The 27,165-nt window shown below is 35.9% G+C and overlaps 1 protein-coding gene and 1 non-coding gene across 3 annotated transcripts; one reads left to right on the top strand and one right to left on the bottom strand.

The window, feature by feature from the left end:
* The first annotated feature begins 437 nt into the window (after nt 1-437).
* On the top strand, nt 438-17,202 carry LOC133822954 (cell division control protein 48 homolog B). 2 transcript variants are annotated; one of them, XM_062255434.1, is made up of 13 exons: nt 438-694; nt 814-858; nt 984-1,039; nt 1,403-1,552; nt 1,893-1,991; nt 13,078-13,177; nt 13,285-13,569; nt 13,644-13,813; nt 15,204-15,332; nt 15,884-15,971; nt 16,065-16,142; nt 16,581-16,841; nt 16,912-17,202. In XM_062255434.1, exons 1-13 carry the CDS (start codon nt 524-526, stop codon nt 16,936-16,938), a joined length of 1,659 nt encoding a protein of 552 aa, XP_062111418.1. In that variant the 5' UTR covers nt 438-523; the 3' UTR covers nt 16,939-17,202. The 2 variants fall into 2 exon arrangements, with proteins under 2 accessions (XP_062111418.1, XP_062111417.1); XM_062255433.1 differs by having other exon boundaries at nt 439-694; nt 16,581-17,202.
* A 9,577-nt stretch (nt 17,203-26,779) lies between these two features.
* LOC133827867 (small nucleolar RNA R71) lies at nt 26,780-26,886 on the bottom strand. Its single transcript, XR_009890516.1, has one exon. It is a non-coding gene; the product is annotated as a small nucleolar RNA R71 (small nucleolar RNA).
* Between the last annotated feature and the right edge of the window lie 279 nt (nt 26,887-27,165).

Below are 27,165 nucleotides of genomic sequence, written 5' to 3'. Positions count from 1 at the left end.
GTCTAAAAAATTAAAATTGTCATATATTTGAAATAATAACTTATATTGACATATTAAAATTTTTATTTATATTTATGAGTTTAGATTTGAAAATATTTTGAATTACATTTTATCATTTAAAAAATCAAGGGTGACCTATCGAACGAAAAAAAACACACAATGGTGCAAAAATATATGTTTTAAAAGAGTAATAATATATACACCTAAAATATATACCCAAACATTACATACCTAACACTAACACTAACACTAACACTAACACTGCTTTTTAAAATAGCATATTCTAATTTTAATAAATATAACACTGCTTTTTAAACTGCAACGTCACTCTGAGGGAGGAATGTTAGACTGTATATTTTAAGTGCTCATTACTATTTTAAAAACACAAGTCGATCGTGCAATTGCTAAAACACATAATAAAGAAAATAGTATGTACCCTAAAATATATTATAAACAAGATAGACATATTGGCGTTCCTTTGGTGCTCTGCTCTGTTCTCAAATCTCTCTCCCGCGCTGCTAAGATGGATGCGCATATCACCTCTAGTAGCAGCAGCAACACCATCGACAACAACGGAAACGAGTGGAGTGCCGAAGAAGCCATAGCAGGGAACGCCCAAGCTCTCCAAGCTCTCAGAGAACTCATCACCTTCCCTACTCTCTATTCACGCGAAGCTCGAAAACTCGGTCTCAAAGTATATATAATACTTATAATACTCACCACCTCTTTCTTCTCTCCCATTCTTAAGTGGCTCTTTTTCCTTTTGATTCGAATTTTGATTAGACTTTTAATCCTTTCTGGGTTTGCTTTCAGTGGCCTCGAGGCTTGATCCTCTACGGTCCTCCCGGTACTGGAAAGGTATATTACTTCCACCCATTTACTAAAGCTTGTGACTTTCTTCATATTCGACGAGCATTTTGCATTGGGTTACTTTCTGGGTTAGTTTTTATGATTCTTAAGGCTATCATTGTGTTTGATTTCAGACAAGCTTGGTCCGTGCAGTGGTACAGGAATGTGGTGCCCATATAATTGTCATTAGGTACTGTGTTCCTCTCTAGTTGCCTGCTAAGATTGTGTTCCTCTAGCCTCTGAATATTTAAATGGGGGTGGTTTTGCTATGTTCTCTTAATTATGATTTTGTAGTTTGCTTATGATTTTGTTGTGTTCTCTGAATTATTAAATGGGGGTGGTTTTGTTATGTTCTGCAATAGTAGTGTTATCACTTCTGGTAGTTTGTTTATGATTTTGTTGTGTTCTCTGAATTATTAAATGGGGCTGGTTTTGTTATGTTCCGCGATATCAGTGTTATCATTTCTGGTACTTTGTTTATGATTTTGTTGTGTTTTGATTGTAATTTTATTAATCTGCTTCTGTTTTTGGATTGTTGGCATAACGTATGCAGTCCACATTCTGTTCACAAATCTCATGCTGGGGAAAGTGAAAAATTTTTGAGAGAGGCTTTTGCTGAGGCCTCATCCCATGCAAAGTCTGGAAAGCCATCAGTTGTCTTTATAGATGAAATAGATGCACTTTGTCCTCGCCGTGATTCTAGGTATGACATAGCCAACAATATATAAAAAATAAAATGGTTTATGTATTGGATGAAGAATTATTTTCTCTCTGTATCCATTCCAAGCTGCTGATATGGTGTTATCCTCTAATATGCTTTTTTTACCCCTTTATAATAAATGTTTTTGATCTCGTTCAGCTTTGCATAAGTGAAAATGGTGGCTACATTTAATTACTTCTCTTGCATTTTTTTAAGTTATTTTTTACTTTCTCTTCTGTTATATGTATATAATTTTTTTTAATAGAAAGGAGATAAGAAAATATCATCTAGTTGTGTTTGTTTTCTTTCCTGTCTAAATTATGATTTAAAAACTCAATTGCAGAAAAGAGCAGGATGTTCGCATTTCTTCCCAACTCTTGATATTGATGGACTCCAATAAGTCCTCAGTGCCTCACGTTGTTGTAGTTGCATCAACTAACAGGTAACTTATCTCGTTGTAAATGAAGTCATGGATTTAATTTAAGTAACTTGATTAATTAACAAAACTGCTTAGGAAATACAGGTTGCAATATCATATTGTTGGGCTTTGAAACTGGATAGCAGTTTTATGGTTATTTGATGTTCATCTTAGTGGTTGTACGGGTTGATAGTGAAAAGATTGTAAATTTTAATGCAATATGTTAGTCATTGTGGTTATAAGTCCTTTATGTTTTGTTGTTTGGCTTGTTGCTGATTAGTGGCTGTATCATTCAGTTTTTACTTAATGACAAGCCTATGCTTGAGTCTCTTTTATACTAGTGATGATAGCATTCTTGTTAAGCATGTAACATTGCACAATTACATTGGAATCTGATAAGCCTCCCATACAGTTTGTGTATAATAGGCGGTCACGAGCATAACTTGTGAATTTCTGAATAATCGTTATTGTATTCATGAAAGAATATTGCCTATTAATGACCCCCTCCCAATAAAATTGAGAGCCCTCACTTGGAATACCGTGGTTACAAAACAAGAACAAAAACAAAACCCCACAACAAGCACCACACCCAAAAGTTAAATCCAGAAATTGCCCCAATCTCTAATAAGATCAAAGAAGGCAACCCCCGCAAAACACTTGGTTCTATACACCCAAGTAGCCACCCAAAATTTTAAAGAATATTGCCTATAAATAGGCAGATTACAACTAAATAATTAAAGATAAAGCTGTACAATTAACCTAGGCCAACTAATCACCTAAAAACTAGGAACATACAATAAAGATGGAAATAAAAAATTCGGTTACCCGAAAAGGGTGGATACCGAATAAATACAAGATCTTTATATAATTATACACTCCCCCTCAAGCTGGGTTATGTATATCAAACATTCCCAGCTTGCACACTAATTCATCAAAAGTAGTTTTGGGAAGGGCTTTGGTAAGAACATCATCTATTTTGAATCTGGATGGAGTATAGATAGTTTGAATTGTGGCACTCAATCTTCTCAGTGATGAAGTGACGATCTATCTCAATATGTTTTGTCCTGTCATAATGAACAGGATTTTTGGCGATACTAATGACAGCCTGATTATCACAAAGCATTTTTATAGACTCTTCAGCAAAGAGTCTCAGCTCACTTAGTAATCTTTTTAGCCAAATCCCTTCACAAACACCTAGAGCAAGAGCTCTAAATTCTGCTTCGGCTGAACTTCTAGAAACTACTGATTGTTTCTTACTTCTCCAACTAGATTACCCCAAACATAAGAGCAGTATCCTGAAGTACTCCTCCTGTCTGTTACATCTCCTGCCCAGTCTGCATCAGTGTAAACTTTGATCTCTCTGCTATCACTTTTCTTGAATAGAAGTCCTTTTCCAGGATTCATCTTGAGGTATCTTAAGATTCTAGTAACTGCTTCCATGTGTTCCTTGGTAGGATTGTTCATATATTGACTGATAACAGTAATCGAGAAACCAATGTCAGGTCTAGTATGAGATAGATAAATCAAACGTCCAACTAACCTTTGATATCTCCCCTAGTCCACTAGTAAGTTTTCGTGAACCCACTTTCTTGTTGGAGTCCATTGGAGTTGAGGTTGGTTTGCATCCAAGCATTCCTGTTTCCTTCAGTAAGTCAAGAACATACTTACGTTGAGAAACAAAGATGCCATGTCTTGATCGAGTAATTTCCATGCCAAGAAAATATCTAAGATTCCCAAGATCCTTAATCTCAAATTCCTTAGTTAAGAAATCTTTCAATCTCTCCATCTCCTCCTTCTAGTCACCCGTTAGTATTATGTCATCCACATAAACAATTAGGATAGCTATTCTTTTATCTGATGAGAATCTGACAAACAATGTGTGATCTGCTTGACATTGAGTGTACCCATTTTGAATGATTGACTTGGTAAATCTGCCAAACCATGCACGTGGAGATTGTTTAAGACCATACAAAGATTTGTTGAGTTTGCAAACTTTGTCCTGATTTGTAGAGTTCTCGTAGCCCGGAGGAATGTCCATATAAACTTTTTCTTCAAGGTCACCGTTAGGAAAGCATTTTTCACATCAAGTTGGAGTAGAGGCCAATCTTTATTTGCAGCAAGGGATAACAGTACACGTACGGTGTTAAGCTTCACAACAGGAGCAAATGTTTCTTGATAATCGATTCCATAGGACTGGGTGAAGCCTTTAGCAACAAGGCGAGCTTTAAACCTCTCAATGCTTCCTTCTGCTTTGTGTTTAACAGTAAAGACCCACTTGCAACCCACAAATCTCTTCCCAGGTGGTAGATTTGTGATTGCCCAAGTACTGTGTTTAGCCAAAGCATTAATCTCATTTTCTGCAGCCTCTTTCCATCGAGAATCAGTTAGTGCCTCTTGAATGGTGTGGGGAATCTGTATGTTATCAATAACAGAGACAAACGCCTGATAGGATGGTGATAATTTGTTATAGGATACAAAATTGCTAATAGGGTGTTCTGTACATGCTCAAACTCCCTTTATCAATGCAATTGGCAAATCTAAATCATCATTTATCTGAACGATATTATCATGGTTAGAATTACTTAAACCTGAATGAGTTTCTGGAGAGTGAGGATCCGGTTCTAATTCATGGTGGTCCTCCAAATGTGTTGTGTGCTCTATATCTTTACCATAATTTTTTCTTCTCATATAAACATGAATTTCTGGTTCGTGATCAGGAGCAAGAGTCATTGATGGTTCTGAAGAGTTTTCAATGATTTGGGAACCTAAGGGATTAGATGAAGGACTAGATGAAACATGATTTTCTATGACTTGAGAGGTGGAAGGAACACTAGGAGATGGAGTATTGATACTTGGAATAGTGTCCCAAAGATGAGATTCACTTGTATTCTCCCCTTGATTCTCAGATTTGTAATAAGCATGATTTTCAAAAAAAGTGACATTCATAGAGTTATACATTCTCCGAGTTATAGGGGAATAACATTTATAACCCTTTTGATGAGAGGAATAACCAATAAAAATGCACTTGAGAGATTTAGGGTTTAACTTACTATGCTTTGGAGAATGAAGATGAACAAAGCCGGTGCAGCTGAAGATTTTAGGATCGAGAAGTCTAATGAATCTTGTACGAGGGAATGATTGCAAGACTTTTTGACATGGGGTTTGAAAGTTGAGAACCCGAGATGGCATTCAGTTGATAAGATAAGTAGCTGTAAGAACAGCTTCACCCCAGAAATATTTGGGAACCTGAGTAGAAAACAAGAGAGAACGAGCAACTTCTAATAGATGTCTATTTTTCGTTCAGCTACCCCATTTTGTTGAGGAGTATTAACACAAGAGCTTAAGTGTAAAATACCTTGTTGTGTGAGGAAAGGACCGATGATGGAATTGAAGAAATCCTTAGCATTGTCGGTCTTGAGGATTTGAATTTTAGTGTGAAATTGAGTTTGAATCATGGAATGAAATTGTTTAAAAATTTCACTTCTGATTTTGTTTTCATGAGAAACACTCAAGTTAATCTAGTGTGATCATCAATAAAAGATACAAACCATTTTTGTCCAGTTATATTGTTTACACGTGAAGGACCCCACACATCACTATGAATCAGTGAAAAATGTTTGGAAGATTTATATGATATTCTAGAATATGTGTTTCGAGTGTGTTTCACAAATTGACAAATTTCACAACAAAAAGAATTCAGATTTCTATTAATAAATAAAGAGGGAAACATCTTTGACAAATACAAGAAATTTGGATGACTAAGACGATAGTGCCACAACATAATATCATTATTTTTATTTGAAATAGACGGATTATTCAAAGAAAACAAACTGAATTTATGAGCTGTCCTAGCAGATGGAGTGTCATCTTGTAGGATATAGAGCCCAGAACACATCTTAGCACTGCCGATCATCTTCCCCGAATCCAATTCCTGAAAAACACACAGATTTGAGTAAAACTTAGTCACACAATTTAGGCCATGAGTAAATTTACTATTAGACAGTAAATTACAATCCAGATTAGGCACATAGAGAACATAATTGAGAGTTAGGTTCTAATTTATCTTGACTGAACCCGAACCCTCAACCTTAGAGGATGTGCCGTCTGCAATTTTTATTGTGAGGTGCTCTAGACTTGTGTGGAATTCAGAAAAAATATTTGCATCTCCTGTCATATGATCTGATGCTCCAGAATCAAGAATCCAAGGGTTAGTAGTTCTTTTATTGACAATAAGAGCTACTGAATGGTTACCTTTCATGGCTAACAACCCTGTACCATGTGTAGTATTTGGCTGTTCAGTAATGTGTGACTGACTTAGGAGTTTCTGAAGTGCTTCTAACTGTGCTTTAGTGAAAGGTAATGAATCAGATCCATCTCCTTTTCCTTCAGCTGTAGTATTTGAAGTGGCAGCAACATTTCCATGACTCTCCTTATCTTTTAACGACATTGGCTTTCAATCGGCAGGCTTTCCATGAATTTCCCAGCATGTTTCTCTGAAATGTCCAGGCCTACGACAGTGATCACACCATGGACGTCCCTTTTGTTGTCGGTTATCTTGATTGGCACCTTGGAATTGTCCTCAGGCAGCAAGGGCAGAGGAGTTTTGAGTGGATTTAAGACTTGAAGAGCCCATCATAACCTTCTTTCTGCTTTCTTCATGTCGAACCTATGAGAATGTTTCTTTGACTTGAGGAAGAGGCTTGGTACTCATGATTCTACTCCTCACTGCATCAAGATCCATATTGAGGCCATGAAGAAATTTGAATGTTCTTTTCTCCACAATGCTTCGGTATAGAGCAGTGTCTTCAGCACACTTCCAGGAATAAGATTCGTCCAATTGCTGCCAATACCGGGTAAGAGTGTTGAAGTAGTGCGTGACGGAGGTATCTTCTTGGCGGAGATCAATAAGGGCAGCTTCAATCTCAAATAATTCTGATGTATTATCGGTGCTTGAATAAGAGTTTTTAACAGCATCCCAAAGCTCCTTGGCTGTTGTATACAGAAGAAAATTTTCTCCTATATCATTATTCATGGAACTAATCAGCCATGATTTAATCATGTGATTATCTGCCTTCCATGTTTTATATTTTGGATCATCTGTTTTTGGAGTATCAATCTCTCCTGTGAGGTATTCTTCCTTCCCTTTTCCACCTATGTACATCATCACCGACTCTGACCATTGAAGGTAATTATGGCTATTGAATTTGTGGCTGGTGACCAGAGAAACAGCCTCGGTGCCGTGAGATGAAGAACCATTTGACATATTCAAATTAGAGAGGGTGGAGGGATGAGAGGATGCATCTGAAGTGAGGCTTTCCTTCTCAGCAGCCATGGTGAATTGATGTGTGAAGAACATGATGAGAAGAACTGATACGAGAGAAAAGAAAATAAAAAAAAAAAACAGGAAAGAAAAATAGAGAAATGATTTAGGGTATGGGTGGCTCTGATACCATGTGAATTATGAATAATCGTTATTTTATTTATGAAAGAATATTGCCTGTAAATAGGCAGATTACAACTAAGGAATTAAAGATAAAGCTGTACAATTAACCTAGGTCAACTAATCACCTAAAAACTAGGAATATACAATAAAGATGGAAATAAAAAATCCGGTTACCCTAAAAGGGTGGATACCGAATAAATACAAGATATTTACATAATTCTACATAACTAGAGTAGGGTTGGTTTTTATTTTATTGTTTCTCTTCTTTTATCTAGTTGGCATTTTTTTTAACAGGCTGAGTTGTATTGTAATTAGAGGATCCTAGTTGGTTTTCTGATATTATGTCTAGTACCTATATAAAGGGTGAGGGGATTCATTTTTAAGGGTAGCTGGGAAATAGAGAGATATGGTCTAAGGAGAGAACAACCCTCTTGAAAGGGTGAATTTTGGAGAGCCTAGCCTCTCGAATGCTAGCTGTATTCTTTGCCATTGATAACAATAAAGTATTTTCTTTAAGGAATTTCATCAATTGTGTTTAGTTTACGAGATAGAAGGTTTCTAACCTAAGAAAGTTATATCAAATTGGTGCGGCGACTTGCGGACATGGGGCCTAAGAAAGCAGTGGAGAAGCATGATCCTACTATTGGAATCGAGGAGGAATTTGAAGCTCTGAAAACAGAAGTCTCTGAAATCAAAGGTTCCATTTAGAATTCGATACAAAAGATGGCAAACAAGATTCAATAGCAGTTGCAAGAAACCCTTCAGCAACAGTTCAAGGCTCTCATGGCAGTTCAAGAAAAGTCAAGAACTCTCCAAGAAACATGGGGAGAGGTGAATGGCACTGCTGGCAGCCAGGAAAAAGGAAAAAGTAATGGGTTGGAGACACCATTTGACCCCAGCCGAGTGAGGGACGATCAGATTTTCAACGAAGGTCTGCTGGGACGTCACCAACAGCAAGTTTCCAAGGGGATCGAAACTTTGAAAGAGGTTGCTTTGACAGGGGTCAACACTAGACATGTTTCCGCCATGAAAATCGTCTTAAGAAACTGAAAATGTCGACCTTTGATGGTGAAAATCCAAATGGGTGGATAATGCAAGTAGAGAGATTTTTTACTTGTCATGTCTATGACGAGGACGAGAAGATTGAGGCTGCCTTCATATCATTTTCTGGTGATGCTCTACTTTGGTACCAATATGAGAGCAACAAGAGACCCATTCATAGTTGGGAAGAGGTGAAGAGAATGATGCTCCGCCATTTCCAAGACACATGAGGGATCGTTGTATGACCAGTTTTTGACTGTCAAACAAGAAGGGACAGTTTCAGATTATAAGAAGAGATTTATTAAGCTCTTGGCACCTTTGAAGACAGTAGACTCGGTTGTGCAACTGAGTACATTTTTGAATGGTCTACTTCCATCCTTAAGAGCAGAATTGAGTGTTCACAGACCCCGTAATGTGGATGAAGCCGTGGATATTGTTCAAGACAGAGGACAAGAACAGAGCCTCAAGACAACGTTACCCACCCGCCAATCGCACAACACTACCCGAGTCATCAACAAGAGCAGAGTAGGCACCAGCTAGGACGTACTTGACGAATTCCACTATTGAAGTTCGAAAGCTCACTGACTCAGAAATCCAATGCAAACGCCAAAAGGGGTTGTGTTTTCGTTGCGACGACAAATGGTCTCCGGGCCACCGTTGCAAGAAAAGAGAGTTACAAGTCATCATGGGCCCTGAGGAGATTCCCGACACCGTTTCAGAACCAGAATCCGAGGAAGACAGTGAAGACAAAGTGGAATTAGACTCAACCGAGATGCAGAAAAATGTGGAAGTTTCTTTTCAATCCGTGGCTGGGTTATCAAACAATTCAACCATGAAACTCAAGGGACATCTTGGCTCGAATGCAGTAGTATTTCTTATAGACTCGGGGGCCACTCACAACTTTGTCTCTAAGGTGCTAGTAGTTAAAATGAATATCCCAGTCACGAAGATAAAGGAATACGGGGTCACGATGGGAAATGGAGACTCGCTGAAATGTGAAGGAGTTTGCAAAAACTTGAATATCCACTTCCAAGGCGTGGATGTTTGGGACAATTTTTTGCCTCTACCTTTGGGGAGTGCCGATGTTATATTAGGATTACAGTGACTCACTACACTTGGCATGACCAAAACCAATTGGAAGTTGCAAACCATGGAATTTCATATTGGAAAAAGGAATGTAACAATTAAAGGGGATCCATCTCTTCACCGATCCTTGGTGTCTTTAAAGACCATGATTAAAAATCTTCAAGCTGAGAAACAAGGCTTTATTTTGGAGCTAAATCATGTCCACAAGGAGGACAACCTTTCGGACCCTACTATGCACGAGTTTTTGGCACACATTCTCGATCAAAACATTGATGTATTTGACATGCCTGAAGGCCTACCTCCAACAAGATCACATGAACATGCAATTACACTTCAGCCTGGTTCTGCCCCAATCAGCGTTCGACCATACCAATACGCTCATTCACAAAAAGCTGAGATAGAGAAATTAATCTCAGAAATGATGGCTGTTGGAATAATACAGCCAATCACCAGCCCTTTTTCAAATCCAGTTCTCCTTGTTAAGAGGAAGGACGGCTCATGGAGATTTTGCGTCAACTATTGCGCCTTAAATAGAGGAACCATACCAGATAAGTATCCCATCCCAGTAATAGATGAGCTACTAGATGAACTTAATGGTGCTCTAATTTTTTCTAAATTGGATCTGAAATCAGGGTACCACCAAATACGAGTGCGACAAGATGTGCACAAAACGACATTTCGGACACATGATGGCCACTATGAATTTCTTGTCATGCCTTTCGGATTAACCAATGCTCCAGCCACCTTCAAGTCACTCATGAATGATGTGTTTCAACCCTATTTGCGCCACTTTGTGCTGGTATTTTTTGACGACATACTTGTGTACAGTAAGACACGAGCTACATCAACAACATCTGGCACAAGTTTTGGCTCTTCTCCGCAAACACCAGCTCTTTGCTAATTGAAATAAATGCACCTTTGGACAAAAGAAGGTGCAGTTTCTCGGCCACATTATTTCTCAACAAAGGGTAGCGGCTGATCCTGACAAAATTAGAGCAATGCTTGAATGGCCACTACCAAAGACCATCAAAGCTCTCCGAGGATTCTTAGGCCTTACGGGCTATTACAGAAAATTTGTCGCCAACTATGCCCGCATCGCTCAACTATTGACCGATCAGCTCAAAAAAGACCCGTTTTCATGGGGTGAAGTGGCTGAACAAGCATTCTGTAATCTCCAAGAAGCGATGACTCAGGTTCCGGTACTAGCATTACCTGATTTTTCTCTGCCCTTTGTGATCGAAACTAATGCTTCTGGCCACAGTTTGGGGGTTGTTCTGTTACAAAATCAGAAGCCAATTGCCTATTATAGTCAGGTTTTGGGTGTTCAAGCTCGAAGGAAATCTATCTATGAAAAGGAGTTAATGGCAATAGCATACGCAGTAGCTAAATGGCGTCCTTATTTGTTAGGTCGTCAATTTGTAGCGAGGACAGATCAACAAAGCTTGAAATTTTTGTTGGGACAACAAGTTATAGGCTTGGAATATCAAAAGTGGGTCTCTAAGCTTATGGGGCTGGATTTCGTGATCGAATATAAACCAAGTGCCCACAACAAAGTAGCGGATGCTTTATCACGTCAAGTTGACATGGCCACACTTGACACCATGGTCACTTCGGAATGGACCCTTTGGCCAGAATTAGCAATAGAAATTGTCGTTGATCCGGGGTTGCAACAGTTGCTTCATGAGGTAAAAACAGGCAGCAAGGTACATCATGGGTTTCAAGTCCACAATGACCTCCATTATAAGAACCGCTTGGTTTTCCCAAAGAAATCCACACTAATCCCTCGGATATTGGAAGAATTTCACAATACACTATTTAGTGGACATTCGGGCGAACTCAAGACTTACAAACGAGTGGCAGCTGAGCTCATTTGGGAGGGACTTCGAGAGGATGTGCACCGATTTATAGAATGTTGCACTATTTGTCAACAAAACAAACTGCTCACCACTTCCTCCGCTGGCCTATTACAGCCCCTCACTCTTCCGGCACAAGTATGGGATGAGGTCACTAAAGATTTTATCGAAGGACTACCTAAGTCAGAAGGATGGGACATTATCTTATTGGTTGTTGATCGCCTCTCTAAGTATGCCCATTTTATCAAACTAAAGCATCCATTTTCTGCTCCTATAGTAGCTGAATTTTTTATGAAAGAGATAGTTATATTACATGGTCTTCCTCAATCAATAATCTCATATAGAGACAGAATTTTCTTAAGCCTTTTTTGGAGCCATCTCTTCAAACTACAAAGTACTACGTTGAAGAAAAGCACAACCTACCATCCGCAAACTGATGGGCAATCCGAAGTGTTAAATCGCTGCCTAGAAACATATCTACGCTGCTTTACGTACCAGCAACCAAAGCAGTGGTCAAAATGGGTAGCATGGGCCGAGTATTCTTACAATACCTCATACCATTCCTCACTCAAGAGCACTCCATTTAGAGCTCTTTATGGTAGAGACCCTCCTGCCCTTATCCCATACAAGAAAGGGACTGCCATAGTGTCATCCGTGGATGAACAACTGGAATCTAGAGATGCCATTTTAGATGATCTACGTATGCATCTTCTCCAAGCCCAACACCGAATGAAGCTACAAGCAAATACGAAGAGAAGACCGCTGGAATTTTCTGTTGGCGACATGGTTTATCTCAAATTAAGACCATACCGCCAACAATTCCTTGCCAAACGTCCTAATGAAAAACTCTCAGCCCGATACTATGGACCTTTCCCCATCATCCAACGGACTGGTTCGGTAGCATACAAACTTCAGCTTCCTGACCACACACGCATCCACCCTATTTTTCATATTTCCCAGCTCCGACGAGCTATTGGCAACAATCCAGCTACTCCAACCATTCCACCACAACTCCCGGCAGACCTTGAACTTCAAGTGGAGCCTGAGGCAGTCCTGAATCTCTGGTTTGCTATTGCTGACGCTGTCTACCCTTCGGAAGTCCTAATAAAATGGAAGACCTTACCAGAATTCGAAGCTACATGGGAGCCTTTCCACACCATCAAGGAACAATTTCTGTCCTTTCACCTTGAGGACAAGGTGAAGGTTTTTTGGGGGTATCGATAAGCCTCCCATACAGTTTGTGTATAATAGGCAGTGACAAGCATAACTAGAGTAGGGTTGGTTTTATTTTATTGTTTCCCTTCTTTTATGTAGTTGGCATTTTTTTTAGTAGGCTGAGTTGTATTGTAATTAGAGGATCCTAGTTGGTTTTCTGTTATTATGTCCAGTATCTATATAAAGGGTGAGGGGATTCATTTGTAAGGGTAGCTGGGAAATAGAGAGATTTGGTCTAAGGAGAGAACAACCCTCTTGAAAGGTTGAATTTTGGAGAGCCTAGCCTCTCGAATGCTAGCTGTATTCTTTGCCATTGATATCAATAAAGTATTTTCTTCGAGGGATTTCATCAATTGTGTTTAGTTTCTGAGATAGAAGGTTTCTAACCTAAGAAAGTTCTATCAGAATCTTGCTCTCTCTCTCTCTCTCTCATTTGACTTTGAAGTTGTAATTTTGGTTTCTGTGTGAAAAGAGTGGATGCCATTGACCCTGCATTAAGAAGGTCAGGACGCTTTGATGCTGAAATAGAAGTTACAACACCTAATGAAGAGGAGCGTTTTAAAATTCTCAAGGTGAAATTTGTTCTCTTGTTTAAACTTATGTAGTAAATGATTGAACTATCTCTCTCTCTCTCTCTCTTCACATTTAAAGATTCTAAACTGTGCTAGTAATTGTCCAGCTCTACACTAAGAAGATACCAATGGCGTCTAGCATTGACTTAAAAGCAATAGCTGCATCTTGCAATGGCTTTGTTGGGGCTGATCTGGAAGCCTTATGTCGTGAGGCTGCATGGTCTGCTAGTAAAATGTCTTCTGATGCAAATGAAGATGCTGATACATTTCACTTAACAATGGAAGACTGGAAGCATGCAAGGTCTGTGGTTGGTCCTAGTATAACAAGAGGTGTTACTGTGGAGATCCCTAATGTGACATGGGAAGATATCGGGGGATTAAAAGATCTGAAGGTAAGTAAATTTTCATGCCTATTTCATTCTGAAGTCTCGAAAGTTAAACTCATACTCACCTTTTTCATGGACAGAAAAAGCTCCAACAAGCTGTTGAATGGCCTATTAAACATTCTAATGCATTTACAAGGTTTGGAATATCACCTATGCGTGGAATTCTTCTGCATGGTCCCCCAGGATGCTCAAAAACAACACTTGCTAAAGCTGCAGCCCATGCTGCCCAAGCGTCTTTCTTTTCCTTGAGGTTTGAACCTTTATAGTTTGACATGCATATGTTGACTTGCAAATGCAATGGTTGATAAGCATATTTACTTTCCGTGGTTTCTCTCTATATATATATACTAAATGGAAGCAACGTAAAATGCACATTTGCTTAGTTTTATTTATAAAATTTATTAATTTCTTTTATTTAATTTGTATCATTGTCGTATAAATTTCAAATAAATAAACAATATTATTTATAAAAGAATGATATAAACATATTAAATGAATAATTAAACCAAAGCATTATTTATGATTTTTAAAAATATATATTTAATATGATAACTTTTTTAAACAAACATGATCTATAATTTTTTTTAATAAAAATTTGATTATGTATTATATATTATTATAATGATATTTTATAATTTTTAAATTTATATTAATATAAGTATTAAATATCTAGTTTTATATTAAATATTATTATAATAATATTTTATAACATTTGAATTCATATTAATATAATTAGTAAAACATTAAGATTATATAATATTATCATAATAATATTTTATAACATTTAAATTTATATTAATATAATTATTAAATCTCTAGCCTTATATCATTTATTATTATAATAATGATATTCTATAATGTTCGAATTTGAATTTATATTAATATCATTAATAAATATTTATTTTTAATTAGTTTTAAAGTATATTCCATTAAATATTTAGAATATTTCGTTAGAAGTAAACAAAACAAGCCGTTAAAATCAAGAATTTATGTTATCTACCCACTTTTTATACAGTAGAGATATGTAAACACCCCACATAAGTTGAATCACATTTTTTTTCATTTTGTTTCCTTGTTGCGTGGATCGCCTATTCTTAAAAGCTTTTCAAAGGCGGACAAGAATGCTTTGGGCTTTTAGAGTTTGTTTTCCATATTAAAGTAGTTAAATAACAAAATGTATTAGGCTAGATTGACTCCAATTCGGCTTGGCCTTTTAGTCATAATTAGTGGGATGGCCATAGTTATGTTGCCATTGCATCTGATTAGCATTTGGCTTTCAACATTCCACTGACAATGTTTAATAGCGAAAGCTTAAGTATAAAAGAAGAATGAATATGCCCTATTAAAATCTTTGTAACCTTTAGTTATATTATTACTCACTTGAAAAACTGGACCACTTTGCAGATTACTAGCTGTTCCACAAATGTGAATCGTGGCTTTAAAATAAGTTTCTTTTGTAAACCCAAGCTATCATGAAAATTCCATCTTCTAATTTGTATAATACTCTCTTCAAATACTTATTGGGTTATAATATAACATATTTTGACTGAATCACTTTGAACAACGGATAATAAAATCATTGTTAGTTTATAAATATTTTTAGCATTGCTTGACTTGAAAAATCATAAACTATGAATCAGTGGTGCAGAATTATTTTCAATGTATGTTGGAGATGGTGAAGCTCTACTTCGCAATACATTCCGGAGGGCTCGCCTTGCAGCACCAAGCATAATATTCTTTGATGAGGCTGATGTTGTTGCTGGAAAACGGTTAGTATATCTTCTTCTTCTTCTTCTTCTTCTTCTAGTGAGATTCTGTTTATATTATTTTGCTGTCTTCTTTAAAGCTAAACAAGATGTTTTTTGCCTTAAATGTTGCTGCTCTTTAAGACTTTAAAAGTGAGTGAATTAACATAGAATTTGTCTTAGACTTTGCTGTTGTATATAACTAAACCGAATGTCATCCATGTGTTGAAATTTTCAAATGTTGTTTAGACCTTTAACGTTTGCTATCTTTCAAGGCTAATGATTGACATGTCATTTCTTTTCACTGTTTCATCAAGTCCTAGTTGGTTTTTTGTATTCTATTGCCTATAGTAAGAAATAAGATGCCCCACCTCCACCCCATCTTATAAAAAATTCACTGAAAACAAAAATGAAAAAGCAAGATTTTAAAGTTTAAAGAACCTTAATACAATATATACTGTACAACAGTAGTAACTGGGCTTATGCAGTTCTCATTTGAAGGTGTGTGTGTGTGTGTGTGGGGGGGGGGGGGGGAAGATAAGTATTCTAAGTATCCAAGTTTTCTTAAATGGCAGAGGTGTGAGTTCAAGCAGCAACAGTACCGTAGGTGAGAGGCTTTTATCTACATTGCTAACAGAAATGGATGGTTTGGAAGAGGCTAAGGTAAGCATTAATCATGAAATTGATTTTGCTTTATAGTAACAGTCTCTATGAGTTATCTTTATCTCAATCAATTGTTTCTCCTTTTCACTTTAGGGAATTCTTGTGCTTGCTGCTACAAATCGTCCTTATGCAATCGATGATGCATTAATGCGCCCTGGGCGCTTTGATCTGGTAAGAAAGTTTGTACTATTAAATTGACTTTCAACGAGTGTTCCATTTTGAAGTACATTAGCTAGGAACTTAGATATAGAATGAGTTGTCAGGCCATGATTTGATCCCACGAGGTCTGGTGTCATTTAGGTTCAACTCCTTAATGGACTTCCTCCTTGATGTTATGTTTGAATCTCTCACGGGCTAAAAGATTGTTTTCAAAGTCACTATGATTGTTCATGAGGAGATAGATTCTGTGTTTTCGAGATTCCCTTGTTCATGCATGAAATCAAACATTACACTTAAAAAGTAAAATTTGTATGCTAGTAAAATCATAAATCCTATACTAGTATACCAGAGAAAAAACGCAAACATTCAGATTCCATATTTTAAAATCATAAATCCTATACTTGTAAATGATGCCAGTTGATTAACTTTTTGATAATGACAAATGTTTAGGTCCTGTATGTACCGCCACCAGATTTGGAAGCTCGATATGAAATCCTTCATGTACATACTCGAAAAATGAGCATAGCTGATGATGTTGATCTACGAAGTATTGCGGAAGGTACTGAGCTGTTCACGGGTGCCGAACTCGAGGGCTTGTGCAGGGAAGCTGGAATGGTAGCACTCAGGGAAGACATATCTGCAACTGTTGTGTGTAATCACCATTTCCAGACCGTGAAGAGATCTTTGAAGCCAGCATTAACAAAAGAAAAGGTCTATTCATACTCGTCTTTCATGAAGGGCTTGCCGGGGACAGTTTCTAACAAGTTTGAATCAAATGCAGAGCACAAGTACAAAAGACAGTCTTTAGGAATAATGTTCGCAATGAAAGTTGGTGTTTTGAGTTTGGTATTGGTTGTTGCCGTGAAATATTTCCTCACTAGTACGGATCGTACCCGATATGAACTAGCAACTACGTGAAGAAGTAGAAAGCTGGAGATTTTGTATGTTGTTTTCTAACGATGAACTAGCCACCGTTTTGTTCTTTTTGTTTTGGTTCTCTTCTCATTTCCTTTACAATTACATCGTTATACCAACTTTTATGCCGTTAACATCTTTAATGTGTTTATCATCAGACGACAATTCAGCAAATTCATCAATAAAATAATAGATAAATAAAAAATTCAAAATGATTTAAAAAAAAAAGAGAAAAAAATGTTTTATGACTAATCCTATAATCTATCTTTATATTCTAGGTAGAAACTACTTGCAATATATATATAATAGTATATATAAATATTTATATCAATAATGTAAATATATATGACATTTAAACACAATTGATATATATATATTTACGTGACTACATGATATATATATAAAATATAATAATATTTAAAAAGAAATTAATAATAATAATAAAATAACAATAGAAAAAGTCATAGTGTAGACAATAGTATATATGCATCAATTATTTAGTTTTTAATGTATCTTACTATGTCCTTAGTGAATTTGATAAAGAAAAAGAGCTTCAATCACTTGATAAAAAATAAACTATCATACAAATTTATAAGATAAAAAAATGATATGTATGTTTTTATTATTTTAAAATATATGTGATTTAATTATTTAAATTATCATAAAATATCTTAAAAATATCATAATTTAATTTATTTATTTATTTTTGTTTAAGTTTATGTTTGTTATAGTTTTTGAATTTGACAGTGATAACAAAATATTATATATTATATGTGTAATATAATATTAAGTTTAAGTTTAATTAAATTTTATTTAAGTTATAAAATATATAGTTTTATTACTTTTAAATAATTATCATTGTAAAATTTCTCAAAAATATTGTAACGTCCCGCTTAGGGCACCAGGTAAACCCTAGTTCGGGTATTTTAATTCGCAGTATTATGTATTATGTCAGGGGAACATTTTATGTTACAAGAAGTTGTGATGTTTGAATGCTAGCCATTCTGCGGTAAGTGCGATTTTTTTTAGAAACCGAGACCTTTGGTCGTGGACCAGGTCAAAAACCCTAATCAGGTAAAAATCTTGGATTAATTAAATAGGAAATACTATGACATAAAAATATTAATTTTGTCTGGCACTGGGACTTTATAGTCAAGCCAATAAGTTTAAGAAAAAAAAATTAATTGAGGTTTGAATCTCAATCAACCGGGCTTAAGAACGAGAATTTCTTGCTCGAGCCTCTAAGGGCATTTTGGTTAATTTGATAAAATTACCAAAATTATGTGTTATGTGACAAAATTTATTTTTTGTCAAATTTATTTATTTTAGCTTGGAGATATTTAAGAACTATAGGGTAAAAATTTGGTTAAATTTGGAGAGTGAAATTACCAAAAGGCCCTTGAGTATATCACAAGTGAGTAAAAGGAGCAAGAGCATTAAAGTCTTTTCCAAGGGAGGAGAGAGAGAATGGGGGGCGTGAAGGCTGTGCCTAGGGCTCTCAAGAGCCTAGGACACTTGCCCTAGGAAGTGTAAGAGCCTCACCCACTCATTGGCTTAACCCTAATCATTCCACTCTTACACAACTAATCATTTTTTTAATTTCCTTTTCTCTCAAGAAAACAAAAACACCTCATATATTTATTCTCCCCTAAAACCGAACCCTAGTCCCATCTACTCTCCATTTTTTGCCATTTTCTCTCCATGAGCCAAGGACACTCTTTCCCCATTGAAGGAGGGAGGAGCTCAAGAGCACACTAAGAAGGGTAAGTTTCGAACCCTACTCCACTTTTTTCCTCTCTTTCTCTTCAAACCCAAAATCTTAAGGGTTATGTTGCATGCATATGATCTAATAGCCATGCATGGCTTTGATCTTGTGTTCTAGGGCTCAAGAGTGGTGGTTCTAGGAGGATCTCAAAGATTTGAAGCTTTTTGATGTTGTAGTGAGAACAAAGGTAAAGATTTTATAGTTTTGGAAATTTTCCACTCATCTCCATCTTCTACCCTAACATTCTTTTTTTTTTTTTGGTTTTAAATATGCATGTGGAACCTTGGGGCTCGGTTTGAGTGTATAGAACACAAGGAGGAAGTTTGAAAGGATAAGGGAACCTTATCTCCAAGCTAGAACCATCAAAGGTAGATTTTTGGTTGGTTTTGAATTGTTTTTGGTTATTGATGTTAGATCTGGTTGTATAGGTTGTTTTGTTGGTTTTTGAAGTTTATTTTATGCTTGAGGGTTAGATTGGTTGATTTGTTGATTTGCATACATGCATGTGGCTAGGGTTTTGCTAGTTGTGTTTATTTTTGCTAGAATGTGTAGAAATGCATGCTGCCAAGTTTTCGTGGTCTGACTTCCAACAGGTCAGATCGTACCCTACTACCTCTGTTTGTGGAAATAATTTGTATGTTTGCATAGTTCTAGATGACTAATTGAGTTTAGGCTTTTGAAAATAAAAAAAAATGTGTTTTCAACTCGAAGTTATGAACTTTTTGGCATCTTGATGCAATTTGGAAAATTTCTGGGCAGCATGAACTGCCCAGATTGTTTTGAATATTGAACACGTTTTACTGAGCCAAAAACCATGAAATTTGGTAAACTGCTAGTTTAAATATGCACAAGGATCACATAATTTTTTTTTAGAGGAAAATGCAAAATGGTTAAAGTGTAATGGTTTTTCAAAGTTTTCCCTAATAATTTGAAAACAAAATTTCTGGGTAGCAAACACTGCCCAAATTGTCTTACATTTTTTAAGAGAAAGAGAGGAGAAAAGTGGAGTAGGGTTCTGAGATATGTTAAGTTATGTTGAAGGTTCCTCCGGAACCCTAAGTAAGTATGTATGCTAAGATTTGAATGACTAAGTAAGTATGTATGTTATGATATGACTGAGTAAGTAAGTATGTATGTTACCAGTTAAGACTGTATGTATGCTCTAGGATTTTGTGCGTGCAGGTGTACTTTCAAGAAATAAATTTTGGTTATGAGGAATGACCATAAGTTTTCAGGACGTTCGCACGCTCTTAAACTGTACGCTAGGGTTCAATTTCATCATAATCCTATTCTTGGTTGATTATCTGCCTAGTTACAGTTAGTTAAGTTCTTGCTCTGTTTATGTGGTTATGTTTGTTAAGATGTTCTTACTAAGTTTTTCGCTTATCTAGTTGTTTCGTGTTGTAGGTAAGCTCAAAGGCAAAGTGGATCAGTGAGTGCTGGAGTTTATCTACGAGAATGTACATGTGGACCGACCTTTTGAGAATTTATGTTTTGGGGATTATAACCCATATGATAACTAATAGTTTATTTTGGGCTCGTTGAATGATTTAAAATTATGACACTGTAATTCACTTTTAAGTATGCGCATACGTCCAAACTATTGCATGTTTTGAAAAGTTTTTTTTATATGGATTTTCAGCTAGCTTATTTTTAGAAAACGGTTATGTTTTTTCGCAAATTATGTTAAGAGATTTTACGGGACGTTAAAGTTGGTATTAGAGCTCGAGTTGAGCCGATTCTGTAGACAAACCCACATGTACATTCTACAAGATAGACCGACACTCACTATAAGTACTGTCTTTTCATATATGTTCTCTTTGCTTTCTTTTATTTACCTCAATCCTATAAATTGTAGGTTATGGCTGATATACCTGAGATAGATGACCTTGTGATAGAGAACCTACCCGTGATCCCTACACCTAGGGTTGACTTGTTGGGAAAACTTATACAAGATCTTATTTATTTTCATGTAGATCTTATATTAAACAAATTAATATAAGAAAACCTAAAACATGTTTCTAAAATTGAATTCATACAAAGATAATGATAAGAACACTTACATTATACGCAGCGGAATGAATGAGTTCTTCCTTCAGTTTCTATAACTCTTGTATCCTTTCTGTCGCAGAGTATTACCAAGAAACTAAACTGTTCTTCACTTTTCTTCACAACCTTCTAAAATATCCTTAGAATCACCTAGACTAGGGTGGGAAATTCTCAACACATGAGATAGATACGGAGAGAAGAACAGAAAAGAATAATGAGGCTTAGAAAAGGACTTATGTTTGTAGAGAGAATCTAAAACCTACTAGATCTTCTGATCTTCTCAAAAACAAGTGATTCAAAAAACTGATTTCAACTCTCACTTAGCATTCCTTTTATAAGCTCAATTAGGTCATTTATTTAATTAAAAAATCAATAAAATAATAGCCAATAATAAACCATAGGTCGAAATTATCATGGGCTTTAGGCCCGTGAAATTTCCCATTTGATTACAAGATCATTGAACTTAAAATCAAGGTCTGTATTATTTTCTATTGATTAATTAATTAAATAATTATTCAAATCCTTTATCAAATTAATTATTTATAAGTTTAACCTTGATTTAAATTTATTTATTAATTTAGATACCAATTTATCTTAATTAATAAAACTGCCATAATTTATCTTTTCTTCTCTAAATTACATAACTCTGTGAAACTATCCAAAATTGACCTGGTCAACTTTGATAATTCTAATTGATAATTAAATCAATTAATTGAGACTATCTAGATGATTTTATCCAAGGTACAGTGGGGACCATGGGCCTATGAAATCAAACTCCAATAAGTTATCATAAATCTAACAAATAAATTTACTAACTTATTAATTCCTCGCGACTCCACTAAAGACTCAGAATTGCACTCTTGAATTCATAGAAGGCTCTATAAGCAATAAAAATATGTTATTAATTATCTATTGTTACAACCATAATTGTCACTCAATCCTCTATAGAGGGTCTACAATGAGATGAGACTAAAATACTGTTTTACCCATCATTGTATTTTATCCTTAAAATACTTAATTCATTGTAAATGATATTTGAGTAAACTAATATTAATTACTGAAATGAGATCTCTATCATTTAGCACCTTGAACCAAACTAAAAGGAAACCATCGTTTCATTTCTTCATCAGAAGCTATAGATGTTCATATCTATGATTAACACTCCCACTCAATTATACTACCGACTTCCCAAGATGTAAGTATGGGCTAGTCCGTAGGGTAAGCTAGTAACGAACAAGTCAAAGAACTCAAATAATACAATCAGTTAGAATACTAACCACTTAGACTTGAGATTAAATTGACCTATGATCAACTATATGATATGACTAGCATAGATAATAACGGTATGTTTACTTATCCTATCTACTGTCAATATCGGTCCAGTCCGATGTAACAAATACATCCGTTCTTATCTACTTTGCTAATGTTCTGGAAAGAACATAACACTGTGATTTGTAAGTAGATCATATCGTAGATTGGCAAGTCAGTGTAAATCCTGTGCAATGACAAATCTTAGGACTAACTTATTTTGAACATATAATCATATTTATATTCCACTGTGATTACATCACTATAAATACGATTAGCTATATACTCAGGATTTAATAGAAGTTTATATTAAACAAATAATCATGAAAATAAACACATGTGAGCAAAGTGATTGACCAATTCAAAAAATGATTTCTATATTTTTATTGATAATAAATGAGATTACAAAGAAATTGGGTTTTAATTATGGCATAAAACCCCAACATGACTATTATAGGTTATTTCACAATGAGAATCCTTGAGGCTTCGAGTACGATCAACAACATCGGTGTGTCATTTGGCAATGGATGCATTACATGACAGAAGTCTTTGATAGGGCCAACACACCCGAGCGACAGAGAGTGTGATATGTCGGGACTTGTCGGAGAGGCTCGACACGGATATGGTTTCATCGCAGACGTTGGCGGTTGGTTTGCGACACTTGGGATGACTTTCGTATGGAGATTGAGCTAGCGTTTGGGCCATGGATTGGCCTATCTCCATGGTTGATAGCATACCTTGAGGCAAGGTGGTAGAGCCAGAGGAGGATCCTGAGTAGCTGGATGAGGGCTCCGACATAGAGCTGGATATGCTGATGGATAGGGTAGATTAGGTTTTGCTGTGAAAGTCTTGTTGATACTTTTTGGTAAGGACTTGGCAAACCTACTAGGTTGTAGGACAGTTGTATAGCTGTAGTAGTCAAATGTAGAAACTCCACACGTAGCTAGGGTTCTCTTTTGTATTTACTACTCTGCTAACTAAAATTTTATAGCATGATCTGTCATGATCATTTTTTGTTGTTAGGGTATAGCGCTGATTGATATGACTATCTGTTTTGTATCACTTATGATTAAGGGTTCTATGCTAGAAAATCATGAGCCCCGACTAGGGTTAGATTCCCTTCCTATTCACTTTTGTAAACCCTTTCAGACTTTGTGTTGACGTTTTATGTTATGGTTTGATATGTTTAAATGCAATCTTTTGTCTAATGGCTGAGTTCTATGATTGGTTGTTGATCACTTGTGTAAAGAGTAGCATGTGTATGTTGCTACTAGCTTATTACTTTTAGTAATCGCTCATCGTTGTCTATATATGTAGGAACTCTTCATGGCTCCTAATACCAGATTCAAGGCAAGTCGTCAAGTCGATAATGCACAGGATCCAGTAGAGCAACCGGCTATGAACCCGCAAGTTCCAGCAGGCCAAGGTCGAGGTAGAGGCCGAGTGAGGGGCCAAGATCGAGGTCAGGGGGCGAATCAAGGACCTGACCTTGCTGCTCAGATGGAGGAGCTCTGTAGGGATATGAAAGCTCAGAATGCTTGCATCGAGCAGGGCCATAAGAGGCAGGTGGACTCTGATGCCCACCAAACAGAGATGTTTCAGACATTACTTCAACGCCTCCCAGCAGCACCGGCGGACAACCAGAATGAACCAGAAGTCGTTGTGGCTGAAGTAATGAACCAGAATCCACCAGCTGGTGGGGAATAGGTCGAACCACAGGTTAAGACATCGAGGGTAGCCAAGCACAAACCCATCTCTGAACGGTTTGGTCGCCAGAACCCACTGCTGACCTAGTGGTGGGGGAAGAGTGGATCAGCATACTAGAAAGGATCTTCGATTTCATTGAAATTACTAAGCATGAAAAGGTGGTTTGTGCAATTTATATGTTAAGAAAATATGCCCGCATCTGGTGGGATGCTGCAAAGAAGGGTCATAATGTGGCCGAAATGGAATGACTAGAATTCCTAGTCTTGTTCGAGGTGGTTGGGAAAAAAGAGACATCAAAGTTTTAACAAATTAGTAAGTACAAGTTAATCAATCAATTTTCAAATAGATTATGCAGCATCATTAATCGAAAGATTTTCCACCATCTCCAATGGTGAGGAAGCTATTGCGAGTTCTAATATATTTATATTATATTTTATTACTATTATTATTTAAAATGAATAAGAAATATAAATATAGATGTATATATAAATATATAAAGGAGAGTATCAAGGAGAAGATGTGACACTCTAAAAACACTTCAAACCACTCTATCTATTTTCTCTTTTAATCTAATTTTTTTAATCAATTTCTAGATTATAATAATAATAATAAGTGTAATTTTTAAAATTTTAATGAGATATTTATAAGATATTATTATTTAAATATAGATAAATATCTCTTTGTGAATCTATATATATATATATTCTAAACATTCTCTATTAATCTCATATTTTCCTCTACTCTAATTTCTTTTTTTTTTCTCTTCTTCTCTCTAAATTCTTTCAATTTTCAATGAATTCCAATTCCTATCTCCAAATTTGATTGATTTACGTGTTAATGATAATACAATCCTTGATAACTTCATTTTAGTGTCGTTTTAGAATGTGTTTTTGTAGTAATCTTGAGTCTTTATGTGTGTTTTGTGCAAGATTACGCTTGTGTTTGTCTTTGTTGTAGGTTGGTGTGGTGAATCATGAGAAAAATGTAAAAATAAGAGAAAATGGTGGGAAAATGAAGTTCTTGGTGGTTGTTAGACTCAAAATGATGTTAAGGATGAGTAAAAGTCAATTTGTGATGAAGGGACGAGGTTGAAAGACCTAGTTCAAGAAATAATGGAATTAAGGTCGCGACTTAAGCTTATAAGTCGCGACTCTATGTTGAAAGGAATTAATGTCGTGACTTGTCCTTATAAGTCGTGGCACAAGAGGAAGTCAGAGGCTAAGCAATGGGACATTATGAACACGGGTCGCGACTTGAGATGACAGAGTCGCGGCGCCTGAAGACTTATGCAGATTTGGAGGGCCTTTCAAACATGACATGGGCCGCGACCTAGACTAGGCCAAGTCGTGGCCCGGACATGGAAAACAAAGCCTTTGTAATTTTTTTACTACAAATTAAGACTTAGGGTTTAATTAGATCATTAGGTCAGATTTTAATTACGTTTTTTAGAGACTAATTTTGATTCTTAGACTAGTTGCTCTGCATTTTTATATTTTTCTTTTCTTCTTCAAGTTTTGAATCTTATGTTTATGAATTATTATTTTGTTGATTTAGTCATGTCTGATATGAACTAAACATTTTTATCTAGGGTTTAATGTAGTCACTTGGATTTCTATCTAATTTAATTATGATGCTCTATTGATTTTTCTTCTTTATTCTAATCTATATAATGTATGCCTAATGCTAGTAAATACCTGATCAATATTTTCTTGATTTATGATTTTGATTCAAAATTCGAAAGATGAGAATTGAATATGCTATCATTATATAGACATAGGTTGCATATTGGACGAAAGTACCTGTATGGCTTGTGTAGTAATTAGATTTCTATGCTTAATGCCTGCTATATGTTTAAGTTTACCATAGAGATGTAGAAAACTTGCATATAGGATGAGATCTTATATCTTGAAAAAGAGTAGGAATCGATTTATGTTAACCTACTATTAGAATATAAAGAAAGAAATTTAGAACTGATTAATAAAATTAGTAGAATGAAAAGTTGATGAAATTAACACCCTAGGTCTTTTTAATATTGATTTTCATCTTTTAATTAGTTATTTTTGTTCATAGTTATTTACAATTTTAAAATTAAATTCATTCATCTAAGCTTTGTTTGCCAAATAGAAATTTAAGAACAATTATTGGTAATTGGGAAATAGTCTTTGTGGGAACGATACTCTACTTTATCATCTATATTACTTGAATCAATTGCGTGCACTTGCGTATATATATTTTCACGATCAAGTTTTTGGCGTCGTTGCCGGGGACTTAATTTCCAATATCAAAATTAATTGTTGTTTGTTCTAATTTGGTTTCTATATATTTTACACTTATTTGGATCGAGGTTGTTGTTTGTTTCAGGAATTATTGGTATATGCGGGGAAGTAGACAAAAGGCACTCATACCGATAGATCTTGAAATTGAGAGAACGTGAAGAGAAAATCGTAAGATAAAGAAAAGGTTGGATTACACCATGGCTAAGAACACAAATAATGGTGTGAACAACAATGAAAATATGGGTAATGCAGTTGAATCTGATCCACCATTGAGAAGCTATGTACTCCCTACTGTTACGGGGATACATTCAAGCATTCGTCCTCCTACTGTTGAAGCAAATAATTTTGAAATAAAGCCCTCAATTATTCAGATGGTACATAATTGTGTACAATTTGGGGGGTTACCAAATGAGGATCCAAATCTCCATATCACAAACTTTTTAGAGTTGTGTGCAACATTCAAAATGAATGGGGTGAGTAACGATGCTGTTTGATTACGATTATTCCCATTTTCACTAAGAGACAGAGCTAAGAGTTGGTTGAATTCATTACAAGCCAACTTTATAGTTACTTGGGAAGATTTAGCTCAGAAATTCCTTGGTAAGTATTTTCCTTCTGCCAAGTCAACCAGAATAAGAGGAGAAATTAATAACTTCCATCAGCTGGATAGGGAGTCTTTATATGATGCATGGGAACGATTTAAAGAGTTGCAAAGGAAATGCCCACATCATGGAATAGAGAATTGGCTGCTAGTTCATACATTTTACAATGGTTTGGGGGGGGAGGGGGGGTTACAAGGACAATTATAGATGCAGCATCAGGAGGAACGTTTATGAGGAAAAACGCTAATGAAGCATATGAATTATTGGAAGAGATGTCCATGAATAACTATAATTGGCCTATTGAGCGTGAGAATAAGAAAGTAGCAGGAGTCTTAGAAGTTCATCCAATTGATTTATTGACCGCTCAAGTGGCATCTCTAACCAAGAAATTACAACAGAATAACCTCGCTGCA

This window comes from Humulus lupulus, chromosome 3 (genome assembly GCF_963169125.1).
Source record: "Humulus lupulus chromosome 3, drHumLupu1.1, whole genome shotgun sequence".
Classification (NCBI taxonomy): Eukaryota; Viridiplantae; Streptophyta; class Magnoliopsida; order Rosales; family Cannabaceae; genus Humulus; species Humulus lupulus.
The sequence above is the reverse complement of the archived record's forward strand: the minus strand, read 5'-3'. Positions and strand labels throughout refer to the sequence as shown.

What these genes read in the sequence shown, in the direction of transcription:
- LOC133822954 (XM_062255433.1), top strand. Translation starts at nt 524, where the DNA reads ATGGATGCGCATATCACCTCTAGTAGCAGCAGCAACACCATCGACAAC. An exon ending in GTCCTCCCGGTACTGGAAAG is followed by an intron (nt 859 to 983) that starts GTATATTACTTC and finishes GTTTGATTTCAG; the next exon opens with ACAAGCTTGGTCCGTGCAGT. An exon ending in GTAGTTGCATCAACTAACAG is followed by an intron (nt 1,992 to 13,077) that starts GTAACTTATCTC and finishes CTGTGTGAAAAG; the next exon opens with AGTGGATGCCATTGACCCTG.